Below are 15,277 nucleotides of genomic sequence, written 5' to 3'. Positions count from 1 at the left end.
TCTAGGGCAGCTCTGCGTCAGAGTTGATTGTGTTTATCCGGAGGTGTCAGGGATGTGGGGTTTGTAGCCACAGAAGGCGCCTTGCATTGTGACTCTCCCAGGTCTCCGTGGTGCCTGCATCTGGGCTGTCTGGGAGGATGCTGAATTGTGCAGACCTTGCTTTCTAAAAACAAGCAGGGCTGGAGAGTGGCACCTGCCCCACCCCCCAGCCCTGAGCGGGCCTGGGGATGTGGGTCAGAGCCCCCCGCCCCCCACCTCTGCCCTGGCCAAGTTCTCTTTGCCTTGCTTAACTAGAGTCCTCAAACAACTGTCCCTCCTATTGGAGACAGTTTGCACTTTACCAAGATGCCTAAGTTCTACATAGGCTGGGGTTCAAGTTCAGGCAGGCACTTACCGTGCAACCTCCATATCTCCTTCCCATCCCTGGGCTTCCCTCCTCCTCTCGGGACAAATGGCTAGAGTGATGAATTAGGGTCCCGCCGCCTGGGGGAGGAGGCCGAGTACTCTCCACTGACGCTGAACCCGGGCCACTCACGCATCTGCCCGTGCAGTGCCCTCTTTCTCTCGGGGCTGGGTCTCTGCCCCTCCCCCCCCCAGCACCCCTTCCCTGGGGCCCTCGCCGGGGGCGCCGCGCACGGCCCCCTGGGGCCCCACTGGCCGCCCCGACTGATAAGACGGTCCGGGGCGGGTGGAGACGCGCCCGGTGGAGCAGGAGGCCGGGGGCGGGCCGGGCCCGCGGGCCGAGCGCCGCTCTTCTTCTCCAGCGTCCCGCGCCCGCGCGCGGTGTCCGGGTGGCGGCCGGGGCGTCGCGCTGCGCGCGGGGCGGGGCGAGGGCGGCGTCCGCAGGTAGCCCCGGGGGCGGGGAGGCCGACCGGGACCCCCAGCCCAAAAAGCCCAGGGGGAGGAGCGGCGCGGCGGCGGTGCGCGAGGGCGGCCAAGTTGGGCTCCGGCGCGCGCGGCTTCGCGTCCGGCGTCCGGGAGGAGGAGGAGGGGGACGGTCCCCTCCCCAGCTGGGCTCGACCCCTGGCCCTCGGAGCCGCCGAAGACCTCAGGGGGTGACTTCTTAGCCCCCTCTCCTGGACGCGGCGCGTCCGGGGCGCAGCGGAACCGGGCAGCGAGCCGCGCCATGCTGGAGGGCGACATCGACCTCGAGGGGCTGTCCCCCACGGAAGCCCCCGCAGCCCGTGAGTATCCGGGGACTGCGCGGGGGGGCTGAGGGACCCTGAGCGCGGCGGCATTGGCGTCGGGGACGGCCGCTTCCCCGGGACCGAGGGGTGCACGAGGGGCAGGAGCCGGGGACCCCGGTGTCCGGTGGCGGGGACCGGCCCCCGTGCTGCTTCCTGGTGAGGGGCGGAGGAGGGGGGCTCGGTCGGCGGCGGGTCACTGGGGTCAGCCACAGACAAACAGACGGCAGACAGACCACCGGGGGCCAGGCCGGGCTGGGCTGGGAGCAGGCATCTGCCAGGCCGGCCGCGCGTCCCCGGTCCCGGGAGAGCATCTCCCAGCCGTGCGGCCTCCACGGCCACGGCGGATGGAAGCTTTTCGGATGTTTTTACAGGCGCTATTAATACACATAATATTTCCGTGCTATTCTGGAGATTTATTTGCGATATAAAGTAACTCCTATGACTTGAAGTCATCATGGAAACTGCGGAGGGACTGCCGGGGGCAGGGGGAGGGGGAGACAAATGAGGTTTGACTGGAGTTGGGAGGGGGAGTCCCTGACTTCCTTGGCCCCTCCCTGCACATAAATCACGACCCTGGATATTTTTATACCAATAATTTTAAAATAAATGACCCAGGCCGTGTTTCCTGGATGATTTTCCCTCCCAGTTCAGAGGTTATTAAATAAACCCCAGAGCGAGCGGAGAGCGAGCGGGACAGTGGCAGGGGCCACAGCCGGCGCTCAGTTTTATTTAATTACACAGCTGAGCTCCACCCTCCCGGAGCGCCCTGGGTAGGATTGTGTGCCCTACAATCAGAATGCCACCTCGGAACTGGGAGCTGCTAACTATAGCATGGGAAGCTTCTTACTCCTTCTCCCTGCCTCTCCTCCCCCACCCCCTTTTTTTCTTTTTGGATTCCCATGGAGAAACTTATCGTGACGTCTGCTCTTGAAACAGCCCAATTTGGCTTCTTTCTAGAAGTGACACTGTATACTCATCAAATTAAGGGCTCAGGAGGAAGAGAGAGGGGCCCTGCCAGCCAGAGCGGGGTGCAGGAGGGGGAAGGGGGTGCCTGGCCAGGCTGGCCTGCCTTTTCCAGCGCCCTCCTCGAGCTCGCGTGTGGACTTGACCCGTTCTGTAAGCAGCTGGTTACGTGAGCCCTGAACTCAGCATTTGTGGACATCTAACCGAGCTCTTACCTCTACCTGGGCACAGAATTCAGCGCTGCACACCTTTAGTCCTCCATCCAACTCTGTAAGGCGGGAGCAGAATCATCCTCATTGTACAGACAAAGAAACTGAGACCATAGAATCCGTACATGGTGGTTCCAAGCCTAGAGCCTGCTCCTGTGAGGCTGTGGCTGTCCCTTACCCCATCGCAAGCAGAATCACCCACAGGAGGGTACTAGCCGAGGGTCTGCACTTTGGTCTTTATAGTCTTGAAGTGGGGCAATGGGCCGTATCTCAGCTGTGGGGCTTGGGGGAACCCTGATGGATCAGCTCTGAGCCATGGACACATTGACTCTGCAGATGCCTCACCTGCCTCGGGGCTGGATGTGGAGGGAGGATCTCCCTGCTTCCTCTGCTCTGGGCTTCAGGGCTCACAGGTGTAAGACCTTAGAACTGGTGCCCCAACCTCTGTTCCTGGATTGGCCCCTGGGTGCCTTGTCCCAGCGAAGCAGGCATGCGAGGAACTCTGTGACAAAACCTCCTAGCAGTTCACCACTCTTTAGCTCTTTGGGTGTAATGAAGACCCAGAGGCTGCCGTGGGCACTTGCAGGTGAACCCCACTTTGACCCGGAATCTCTTGCAGTGAGTGCAGTGCAGCCCTAGTGCCCAGCCCTGAGCCCCAGCTCTGCTGCCTGCAGCTGTGTGACTTGGGCCAACGTACTTAACCACTCTGGGCCTGATCTGTACATGCAGAGGGTTGTTGTGAGGCTGACTTGAGCCTGCAGCCTTTCTGCCTGGTGTCTCCACTCGGCACGAGTACTGGCTCATTGTCACCCTCCCGCTCACCGTCTCATCCTTACTACAAGCTCCAGTCCATAGGGCCCAGGTGTGGAGTCGTACCTGGCGTTCCGTGACTTATCCTGGGACCAGCTCATTCTCGCTTCCCTGGAGCAATCGACTGTTACAGATGCCACTTCCCACTCTGCCTCCTTTAGCAGCTCCCTCATTACTTATTCATCAGCCCCTGGTCTGCATCTCCCACAAGGGCAGGTGGAGTTAGGGTGAGGTGGAGGTAGGCAGCCCTCCACTGGATCGTGTCTGCCCAGCTCACTCCTGGGCATACCTCAAAACCCTGCTGGGATGTCCCGTGACTACACAGATGGCACGCTGGGCACAGAGGGAGGAAAGGGGGAGGGAAGAGGGAAGAGGAGGAAGGGAAGTGGGGGGCAGGGCAGATAGCTAAGTCCACTGAGCAGTCCGCTGTGCGCGGGGCACGTGGAAATCCTGTTACTGCACCTTCGTTGCGTCACTCTCTGTGTGCTGGACCGGCTTACGGATAAGGAAACTGAGGCACGGAGAGACACTGTTGAAGGTCAAACAGCTGCTAAGTGCCAGAGGCAGGGTGTGAATCCCAGGCAGCCTGGCTGAGCGCCGCCGATTCTCCACTCGGAAGGGAAGGGCAAGTTGTCTCCGGCAGCTTGCGCTCGCCTGCTCAACAAACAGTTGCAGAGCGTCTCCTGGGTGACTGGCACTGCGTCCTCGGGGCTTGGGGGACAGCAGACAAAGGCATGGCCCTTGTGAAGCTTTCTTGACCATGGAGGACAATTAAATATCCAATGCGTTGGCTGGCAATATGACCCATGAAGACAAGGAGAACAGGAAAGAGCCAAATGAGGGGGCAGCGGGGGGGTGGGGTGGGGGTGGGATAAACAGGGTGGCCAGGCAAGCCCATGGGAACACCTACCTTAAGGAGGTGGAGGAAAAGCATTCTGGCAGTGGGAACAGCAGGTGCAAAGTCCCTCGAGCTGCCAGGGTCCCTGGAGGGAGGGAGCAGGAGGGAAAATCCAGACTATGATGGGCTTCTGGCCACATTAACCTCGAGGGGTCTGGAGCAGACAGCAGGGAGGACTGGGGATGACTTAGGTGTGGGCGGATCCCTCTGGCTCCTCCATAGAGAACAGGCCCAAGGGGGGAAGGGCAGAAGCTGGTTCCGAGGCTCTCGCAGTAACCCAGGTACCAGGTGCTGGAGACGTGGGTTGGGAGAGAGGTGTATGTTGCACACAGAGCTGGCAGGAATTGCCCACACATCGGATGTGGGGCTGCAGGTAAGAGAAGCCTGAAGGGCAGCTGCATGATTTTTGGAGCAGGAAAAACAGGAGCTTTTTTTTTTTTTTTCCCCCGGAGTAGTGGGGGAGTAGGTAAGGGAATTGCGTTTGGTTTTTGTTTTTGTTCTTTTAAATTGATGTTAAATATCCATAACAGTTCAATCATCGTAAGTATACACTTCTGCGGCATCCACTGCATTCACATTGTTGTGCAAGCATCGCCACCATTTCTAAAACTTGCCTTTATCGTCCCAAACAGAAACTGAGTACCCGTTCAGCAGTAGGTCCCATTTCCCCTGACCCAGCTCCTCCGTCACCTCTAGTCTCCTTCCGGCCTCTATGAATTTGACTCTTCTAGATACTTCCTGAGTGGAATCAGGCCGTATGTGTCCTCCGGTGTCTGGCATATTATACTTCGCATGTATTTCAAGGTCGATCCATATCCTAGCAGGTGTCAGATCCATAATATTCAACTGTATGGAAGCACCACAGTTTGTGTATCCGTTAGTCTGTCATGGACACTTGAATTATTTGCACCTTTTGGCTGTTGTGAATGGCGCTGCAGTGAAAATTTGCATACAAGTCCCTGTTTGTGTCCCCGTTTTCAGTCCTGTTGGCCATACACCTAGGAGTGAAATAGCTGGATCATGTCTTTAGCTTTTTTGAGGAACCCCTGTTTTCCTCAGGGGCTATACCATTTTATACTCCCACCAGCAATGCACAAGGGAGTTCCAGTTTCTCCACATCCTCGCCAACACTTGTTATTTTGCTTTTTTTATTAATTGCAGCCATCCTCATAGGTGTGAAATGGTGTCTCATTGTCGTTTTGATTTGCATTGGCCTCATGACTAATGATGTGTGCATCTTTTCATTGGCTATTTATTTGTATGTGTTCTTTGTTTATCTATTCAGTTCCCTTGCCTGTTTTTTTATGGGTTGTTTGTTTTTTGTTGTTGTTGAACTGTAGGAACTCTGTATATTCTGGATGTTAAACACTTACAGTTATATGATTTGCAAATATTTTCTCCCATCTTGTAGACTGTCTTTACTTTCTCCATAATGTCCTCTGATGCACTTGTACATACAAAGAGTTTTTCTTCTCTGCTGTGATATGACTAATAGAGGAAACTATCTTGTACCATTGCAATTTGATGCACAATTCCCTTTGATTTGAACAGACATAGATAATCCTCCTTCTTTGGGCCAGTTACAGTGCCAGGGGCTGGATAACAGGATAGCCAGTACTTGCTTGCACAGAGTTTACAGCCCATGTAGGTTTACATTGTGGAAGCTTCCTGATTTTGTCTAAGTAAGCTGTGTGTGCAGAGGATGGTCCACACTGGCAGCTCCACCCCATCACCCCTGAGCTGCTGCCTGGCGGTGGGGGGCGGGGGGGGGAGGAGGGGTTCAGCTCTCACTTCCCTTAGAGCACATCAGCAACAGATCAAACTCAATGGATGGATTGGTGGGTGGATGGATGGGTGGATGAATGGATGGGTGGGTGGGTGGATGGATGGATGGATGGGTGGATGGATAGATGGGTGGATAGATGGATGGATGGATGGATAGGTAGATAGGTAGATGGATAGATGGATAGGTAGATGGATGGATGGATGGATGGGTAGATGGATGGTTGGATGGATGGGTGGATGGATGGAGAGATGGATGGATAAGTGGGTGGATGGATGGATGAATAGATAGGTAGATGGATGGATAGGTGGGTGGATGGATGGATGGATAGGTGGGTGGGTGGATGGATGGATGGATGGATGGATGGGTGGATGGATGGATGGATGGATGGGTAGGTGAATGGGTGGGTGGATGGATAGATGGATGGTGGCTAACAGTTTTTGCTGGCATGTCCTCTCCCGGGCACTATCGCAAGTCACCTCTTTACGTACTCATTAAGTAGGGAGTAGTATGAGTCCCTTTTGAAAGAGGAGGGAACTGAGGCACAGAGAGCACAAGTAATGTGCCCACACTCACATGGCCAAGAGTGCCCAATCAGTCGGGTGGATAACCACATGCAGCTGAGCAGGGGAAACCTGGAGACTCAGACAGAGTTAGGGGCAGCCAGTTGAAGACTAGAACTGGGTCCTGCCCAACTCAGCTGCTGCCTCCCCAGCTCACCGAGAAGGCCTTCCTCTGTGGCCTTCCTCCTGCTGTGCAGGAGTCCCAGCAGGGAACCAGGTACGGCTCGAGAGGTCTTCATCTCTCCAGCCCCTGCCCTGCACCGCTCTGCAGCCGTCCCGACCCTCAGCCTTGAGCACCGGGAGCATTGTTGGAGTTGTCATGCTGCGTGAGGAAGTATTAATAAAAGCCTTCCAACCCTGAGAAATCCATTTGACAAGGGTCACGTGGCTATTAGGTAGACAAATTACTAGTTTCATGCATTTAGCCCTTGGAGGGGCCTGCATGTGCTGCTGAAGCTTTGCCTGGTGATTCAGCTTGCCTTCTTGTTCCAGCCCAGGGGGACACCTCGCTCCCCGTGGGCCTGTCAAGGCCATTCAGCTGGACTCTGGATTCTCACACAGAGCCCAGCTCCCCAGGCCCCGGACTTATGTCCTCCATTCCCACGGGTCAGCAGAGAAAGCCCCTGTCTCCAGTTGCACCCTTGTTCGCCTCTGGGCGTGGTGTGCAAACATTACTCTCGACACTCAAGATTTAATCCTTTCCCTTTTACACTCGACCGGAATTATTTCTGCCCACGTACGGCCTCTGGTGTCTAAGGACTTTTAATGCTTTTACACAGCACTTCAGTGAAAACGTCTGAACACCCCATTTGCGGTGGAATTGGAGCTTTTGACATGAGCTGTTGGAGAGGAGGCGTGATTGGGCATAATTTTTATTGCATTGTGTTTCCTGGACAGTGAGCAGCGGAGCTGGAGCCGAGCGGGGCGCTGGGGAGGGGCCCCGGGCTGTGCTCTGCCTGCTGCAGACTCGGCCCGAGCGTGGTGTTGGCCCCGAGGCCCCAGCTCTGCCCTCCATCGGGGCTCAGATCGCTTCGCCACCAGTTACACCTGCGGAGGTCACAAAGCTGGGCCTGCTGTCTTGTCCCCACATCGGCCCTTTCCCTGGGCCTGTCCATGCCAGTTCCTACGCACATCTCAGACCTGCCCACTGCTCTCCGAGTCCGGGCCACCCTCCCCCATCGCATTGTTATCTCCACGCTGCCCGGCCGGGGCCATCCCGTCCCACTGGGGGGCCTCCCCCGCCCTTGCCCAGCCCCGGCCCCGCCGGTAGAGCCCACCTGCCTCCAGAGTCCCTGCTCAGCCCCAGCTCTTGACCCACAGCTTCACTGGCCTTCCCGTGGTGCCTCGGCCCCACGTCCCTGCTCCCTGCAGTCTTGGCACGCGCAGTCTCCGGGGCTGGAGCACCGTCTCTGACTCGGTGCTCTGCTTTGCAGAGGACTATGCAGTTCTTTTGTGGAATGTCCCTTAACTGGGATTTTTTTTCTTCCCCAGGCTCAGACTGGGGATGTGTGTTTGGGAGGAAGGCCACAAGGAGCAGTGCGTGCCATGGCTTCGGGGCACGTGCTGTCTGTGTGCCCTCCTGTGTCCGTGATGTTGACCTTGCTGGCCTGGCCGAGATAGGGCTTGTCAGGCTTCTCCGAGGAACAGTTCCTGGCTTCTCCTTTAACATTGGTGTCTGGAGCGCTGGAGACTTCTTAACGGGCCTGGGGGGGTTTTAGATCAGCACCCAGCTTACGAACCCATCCTGGCCGGATTTCCTGAATTATGGTCCTCCGCGGGCCGGAGGTGCTCCAACACCAGCGTTCCTGGCCCTGCCAACACCACCCACAGTTCGCTGTGGCTGTAAATTCAACAATCTATGACTAAGAATACAAACAATTTAAGCTCTCGCTTGGCCAAACCTCCAGGAGTGGTAAGAAGTGGAGCAATAAATTGAGTCTTGACCTCAACTGACCACCTCATTTACACACCAAGACTCCCCAACCTCCGCATCAAAGGGGAAATCGTTAAGTAATTATGTCATTGATTTTAATAAGTAGGCATTGGAACAGGTGCTTTTCTGCCCTCAAAGAGCTAATAAGTGTCCCAGGTCCCCTCCAGAGACCCCTGAACGAGAAAGCCAGGGCCAACACCTTCACTTTCCTGGTAACAGAAGGAAACTGTGGCTCAGAGAGGTTGAGTGATATTCCTAAGGTCACACAGCAGGTTGTAGCAGAGGACGGCCCAGAGCTCATGTGTGCTTTTACTCCAAGTCCTCTCTCCCTTCCTCCCGAATATAAGGAGGATGTTAGCATCTAAGGGTGATGAGCCTTGAAAGTCCCTGCCGAAGGCCCCATGGGAGACCAGCCTTTAAGACTGGTCTAGCACCACCTGTGTTTCCTGCCACTTTGCAAGAGACCCGTCTCCCCAGCAGAGTGTACGATGAAGTTCTCCGCTGGGGTTTAGAGGGTAGCCAGTGCGGAAAACACTCTCAGCTCCCGGAAGCCTGAGGTCCCGGGGAGTAGATGATGCCCGCAGGCTGGCAGGCAGGAGATGAGGCATGAGAACTGAACCAGGAACATGGGTATGAGCCCTTCACATAGGGCCCCCCGGGGACTCTGTTCCCTGGGGTGGGCGGAACCAGATGCAGGGTTTAAGTGTTTGCTCTTATCACCGGTCCTTTCTTGGAGGGAGGGGCCGGTGGTGTGGTTGAACCTGCAAGACTGCTGTGCCCACGTGGAGAACGTGGAATGTCTCCAAAGCACGCTTTGGGGTTGGCTCGCTTGTCGTACTGAATTCACTTTTTATTGTTAAAAAATACCATGCTTTTCCTCCCATCCCCCCAAAGATGAGATTACAGTTTATATATGGATAAAATATAAGAAAATAGCATAAATTAACACCAGGATGAAAGAACAAAATAAAGGAAGCCAACAATGGAGCCAGGGAGGAGCCAGGAGTCAGCCCAGGGCCCGGCAGGCAGAGAAGCCAGACCGGCTGGTCACACAGACCACAGGGCCGTGAAATGAAAACTGACCAGTGGCTCAGGAGGGGCTCTCCCCAGCCACCCCCAGACCACAGCCACAGGGCCTTTGCACAAGCAGTGCCCTGCCCTGGAGCACTCTCCCTCTGCCTGCTTCTCATCGTCTTGCCTTAAATGTCTTCCAACAGAGAGACCATCCTAATCCACCCCACCCACTGGGAATGCCCACTCCCCACACTGCCCACGTTGGTCCCTGTCCTTTGCAGCTCTGTCGTACTTCCTACTTCCATGTTTTGAATTGAGGTGTAATTGGCATATAACAGTAAGATGCCCAGGTTCAAGTCCACACTTCCATTAGTTTTAACACAGATTCGTACAGCTGTGTAACCTCTACTGTGTGAAGATATGGGATATCCCTATCGCCCCCAGAAAGTGGCCGTGTGCCCGTTCCCCTCCACCCTCCGCCCCGTCACCATGGAATAATTCTAAACATCTTATCATGGAAACATAAGGTGTGAACTCTTCCTGAGTCCAGCTTCTGGTGCTCCACACAATATTTGGTGCCTATGGAAATAGGGGGGGGGTGTGGCTGCATTTATCCCATTGTGTGGCTGGACCACGGTCGGTGTATCCATCCTCCTGGAAAGATTGGTTGTTTCCAGTTTGGGGCCGTCGTGAAGGAAGCTGCAAGAAACAAAGCTTTTTGTGGACATCTGGAATCCTGGGTCATAGGATAGAAGTGTGTTTGTTTAGGAAACCGCCAAGCCGTTGGCCAAAGGGTTCCCACACTTTCCGTCTGCCCCCAACAGTGTCTGAGAATTGTCGTGGGGCTTTTATTTATTGTTTGCTGTCTGCGCCTCATCCCCTGATTAAACAGGTGGGCAAGGATCGCATCTCCTGTGCATCCTGAATCCTTAGCACCTGTCACAGGGCACAGAGGAGGTGCTGGGAAACATTTGATGTCTTTCTGCGGCTAACTGGCCAGGGATCCTCGGACCTCACTGAGCATCAGGTGGCTGGAGTCCCTGCCCTCCTGTGACAGTGGAAACAGGGGTGCACGCGATCCCGCGTCTACTCTGAGACAGCCGGACACAGCCGAGGGAGTGTCTGATAACAGGGCCAAGGGTTTCGTGGAGGATAAAGCAGCGAGCCCCACATGCCCTCCGTACAGGGTGGCCTGCCTTGTTGCCTTCTGGAAAGGTTCTGAGTCAGCTGTCACCAGATACTTGCTTCTGCCAAAATAAAGTCCCAGGAAGGCACTTATGGGGAACCCCCACCCCCAGGGGGGGGACCTTCGCAGAAAACCTGTTAACTGTGACTCTGGGAACTGACACTTTGGGTGGGGATATTAAAGTGGGTTGTAGCCACGCAAAGCACGCCCGTGGAGAAACAATCAACCCATAGGTACTCTATCTACCTATAATTATTTAGAAGTTTCATTGTGTGTTTGGACTCCTGTTAGAGGAACGAAATGCAATGTGCCATCTGCTTGTAGAGGGAAGCTCATCAGTGTGTTCTCAAGAGAGAAGCCTGCTTTACATTAATTCAAAGCATTTTATTTTATTTTTTTAAAAAGATTTTATTTATTTAAGAGAGAGAGAGAGCATGCACACAAATGGGGGAGGGGCAGAGAGAGAAGCAGACTCCCCACTGAGCAGGGAGCCCAATGCAGGGCTCGATCCCAGGACCCTAAGGTAATGACCCGAGCTGAAGATAGATGCTTAACCGACTGAACCACCCAGGCGCCCCAACCCAAGAGCATATTAAAAGAAGGAGCCCAGTAAGCATATGATAAGGCACTCATTCATTAGCTATCAGGAAATGCAAGGTGAAACCACAGTTCAAAACTCGCACACACCCACCCAAGGGGCTAAACTGCAAAACGCAGAGATTATCAAGCCGTGGCAAGAGCAAAGCATGGGAAACTCTCCCGTGCTGCTCCTGGAGTGTGAGCTGGTCCTCTGGAAAATCGAAGGGTGGTATTGACGATTGCTGAACAGACGTGCACTTGGTGGCCCAGCAAAGCCCCTCAGCTGAATGCACCCACTTGTTCATCCAAAGCCAAGAATGGGCATTCGACTGTCATACTAACCCCGAACTGGATGCTCCCCCAATGCCTGCCAGCACGGGATGGATCAACAAACATGGTGCTTGGCCGCTGTGGCGCTCTGCACCCCGTGGGGGGTGTTGCCTGCAGCCACTCCCAGGGTCGGGGAAGAACCACAAAGACTGTGATGAGCAAGAAACGCCAGACACAAAAGGGTACGTGCTATACAATCCTGTTTATAGAACAGACAAAAATGCGCCTCGTGAATCTGTGGAGACAGGAATCCGGAGAATGGTTTCCCTTTGGGGTAAGGAAGAGGGTGGGGCCTGGCCGCATGCGTATTCAGTCAGCGGAAACTAAAGGAACTGCTCACATATCCTGTGTGTGTTCGCGGGGGGGCGGGTACTTCCATAAGATGTTTTTACGAAGCCAGGAGGGGACGGAGCCAGAACCCAGCCCTGCTTGAAGCCACCTGAGCTGTCCTGGGGGAAAGCATTCCTGCTGAGCCTGACTCCCACCGGGGAATTACGACATGGCTTCTCCATTCGGCCCCGAGCTCCCTGTTGAGCTTTGCCTACTGCCAATCCTTGCCCGAGGGTGAGGGGCCAAGGCAAGGGCCATTGGAACAGATGTTGGGCATCTTCTGGAGGGCTTCTCCCACAGGGTCCGTGGAAGGACCGTGGTCAGAGACCTCCTGCTTTCCATGCACAACACTGGTGTGCGAAACCCAGGCTTGCTCCTGGCCACGCTCCTGGCCATGCCTCTCGCTGGCATACATTTGAATCAGAGTCTCCAGGACACGAAGAAGTCTGAACTAGTGGGAGGTCGGGGGGTTCAGGAAAGACAACAACCTCCAAGGATGAGTTGTCGCTATATATAACAAGTGTATGTGTTATCTTGTGCCTTGTAACAAATTACCTCAAAACCTAGTTCCTTAAAAAAACGCATGTAATATGTCAGTTTCCTTCTGTGGGTCAGCAACGCAGGAATGGCTTAGCTGGGTGATTCCAAATCGGGGTCTCTCGTGAGGTGGTGGCCGAAGTGTGAAGGCTCACCCAGGACTGGAGGATCCACCACCAAGATAGCGCACTTGCATGGCTGCTGGTGGGGGGCCTCAGTTCCTCACCCCGTGGACCTCCCCACCGTGTGGACCGGCTTCCCCCAGAGTGGGTGGTCTGAGAGAAAGTGAGAAAGACTCAGGAAAGCCTTTTACCACCTAGCTTCCGTCGTCACACACTGTCATGGCTCCTTTCTGAATAGCAGAGTCTCAGAGAATTTGGGGGCATATTCTGAAGCCACCACAGAGGAGCTCCAGGGACAGCAGTGTCCTGGGGCCTTCGTTCAGCTTAGATTCCATGACCAACTATAGGGTAGAACCCACTGTCCCTGGGCCCCACTCGGTCAGAAAGTGGCCTCAGCTGGCCTGGGGGGCCCTACGCTCTCTGGGGGGTTGGCCACCATGTCCTCACTCAGCACATTATGCTCACTCTCCTCCGAGCGTTGCACGCCCTGAACTCAGGCCTGTGGGCAGACACAGAGATCATGCCTGTCCTCTCCCATGAGTTGTGGTATCGTTTCTTGAGGCAATCAGACATTTATAAACAAGCCTTAATTGTTATAAGGGCTCAGGTAGGCAGCTCTGACGGAGTGCCTGGTCACACTTGCTGAGGTTTTGGCAACTCAGGAGGATGGCGGAAGGATCGGCCGCAGTCGCTAATGTGGCTCATTCCGTGATCGTCAGGGCGGCACCGTAAACATCGACTCATGATAAACAGGACAAAGGAGAGAAGCCTTCATATGGTTACCTACTGCGGCACGTGGACCGCTCAGAACATGGTGGCTTCAGACCATGGCCCTCTGTGATTGCTTATCAGGCCGTGGGGCAGGGGGCTGATTTGGACCAGCTCTGGCTCATCTCAGTGGGGCTCGCTCACGCATCCACGGCCCACTGGCAGCTCAGCTGGGGTTGGCTGGTGGAGGGTAGCAAGTGGGCCGTGGGCTGGGGCGATGGCAGCGAGGTGCCTCTTGTCCTCCAGCAGGCTGGCCCAGGCTTGTTCCCAGAATAGCGAGGTCCACAATGAAGAGCCGGAGTATGCAAGGCCTCGTGAGGCCTGTCACTTGGCCGCGTTCTATTGACCAACTCAAGTCTCAGGCCAGTCTGGACTCAAGGCATCAAAGTGCCCTCCACCTGTCGGTGGGAAGCAGAGGACATACCAGCAGGAGTGGGTGAACCGTGGCCTTGCTGGGATCCACGACATGTATGATCTTCTTGACTTGATACTGAAATACACATTTGATAGCACTCAACATCTCTGTCCACTCAAACATCCTTCAAAAAACCAAAAAGGACCCCTTCGTAACAGGATTAAAAATATCTGTTTTGAGCCAACGTTGAAGGCCTTAAAAGTGGTCTCGATAAAGTTGGGGACGAGTCAAGGGTGGCATGATCAGATCACCAACACGCCAATAGAAAAACTGGCTAAGACCAAAATAGGTAATTTACCCCCCAAAGGCTAACTATCTAGAAAAGACAGCTTTATTAGTAATCAGAGAAATGCAGACCACAGCATCGTGAGATGCCCTTTTGCCCATCAAATCAGCCATGTTGATCAAAACTCTGATGGCTGAGTCCGTGGAAGATAAGCTCTTTCACAAACAGGTCTTGACTCTGACACATCCCGGCCACCTACACCTCAGGGCAACTTGGCAGAGTGTGATCATTCATTCTCCACAGATATGTTGTGAACCTACTGTGTGCAGGGTGCTCTTATGTGAAAAGCCTTCCCGTCTTCCCTCCCCAGGCGTCAAGGAACTTGCTACACACTGGAAGGGCAGTGTCCAGCTAGACTCTCTCGCCTTCTCTCTCCAGAGTTTACACAGGGTTTACACAGGGTGGGGGCTTAATAAGTAGTTGGTGGGTGGATATATGGATGCTTGGATGAGTAGATGGATGAATGTTTGGATGGATGGATGGATGGATGGATGGATGGATGGATGGATGGATGAATGGATGCTTGGATGGATGCTTGGATGGATGCTTGGATAGATGGATGGATCATGGATGATGGATGGCAGATGATGGAACAAATGGAAGAGACATTTACACTTGATTCAATCACAACAATTCCAGAAATGTATCCTAAGCAAAGGTGACCACAGGAGGGAAAGGGAGCAAGCTGGGCAACTGGGCCACGTGCAAGGGTGGAAGGAAGTTCAGGAACCTGCTGTATGCCAGGCTATGGGCACAGGTGGGAAGTTAGCTGCAGGGAGAAGTGAGATGGCTCAGGGACAGGTGGACATGGTTAGGGACCCCAGCTTGTCTCCATGTAAGAACCGAAGATGCCAAGCGTAAGTCATCTCAAGAGGGTTCTCCTCCTATAAACGTTATCTTTGGTTTCCTAATTGATGACAGTGCCAGCCAAGAGTTATTGCAGATGTCCCTATTAACGTGTGTTGGGAGTTTGCACAGGGTCTTCCATGGCTGAGGATTCAAGGGGCCTTGGGTGCCCAGCATGGGAAGGGTAGGCGTTCTGGGCCAGAGGCCAGGAACTCAGGGCAGTGCAAATCTTGGGGTCTGCCTGTGTTTTATGGCCCCATCTTGGTGCAGACCATTTTAGGGACAGAAAAATGGAAATGGGGTTACCCCTCGGTCTACAACCATTTCCAATTCAGAAAATGGATTGCTTGCAGTTAAAAGAGAAACAGTTCTTCATTGGTAGCCCCTTCACATAAGTATCATTAAAAACTATCAAAATGCTCTCCGGGACAGGACGGATGCATGTAAAGTCAGCTGCAGGTGCTGTAGAAGGAGAGGCTCTTTTTTTTTTTTTTTTTAAAGATTTTATTTATTTATTT

At 54.4% G+C, this 15,277-nt stretch overlaps 1 protein-coding gene across 1 annotated transcript in view; it reads left to right on the top strand.

The window, feature by feature from the left end:
- Nucleotides 1-960: 960 nt before the first annotated feature.
- Nucleotides 961-15,277, top strand: part of ANO1 (anoctamin 1) — a 134,606-nt gene continuing 120,289 nt past the window's right edge. Inside the window, exon 1 of the mRNA XM_031041251.2 lies at nucleotides 961-1,184. Coding sequence (XP_030897111.2) covers nucleotides 1,127-1,184 — 58 coding nt within the window. The 5' untranslated portion in view covers nucleotides 961-1,126. The remainder of the gene's footprint in view (nucleotides 1,185-15,277) is intronic.

Source organism: Leptonychotes weddellii, chromosome 11 (genome assembly GCF_054177405.1).
Source record: "Leptonychotes weddellii isolate Sample4059 chromosome 11, ASM5417740v2, whole genome shotgun sequence".
Taxonomy (NCBI): Eukaryota; Metazoa; Chordata; class Mammalia; order Carnivora; family Phocidae; genus Leptonychotes; species Leptonychotes weddellii.
This window is presented reverse-complemented; position numbering and strand designations above follow the sequence as displayed.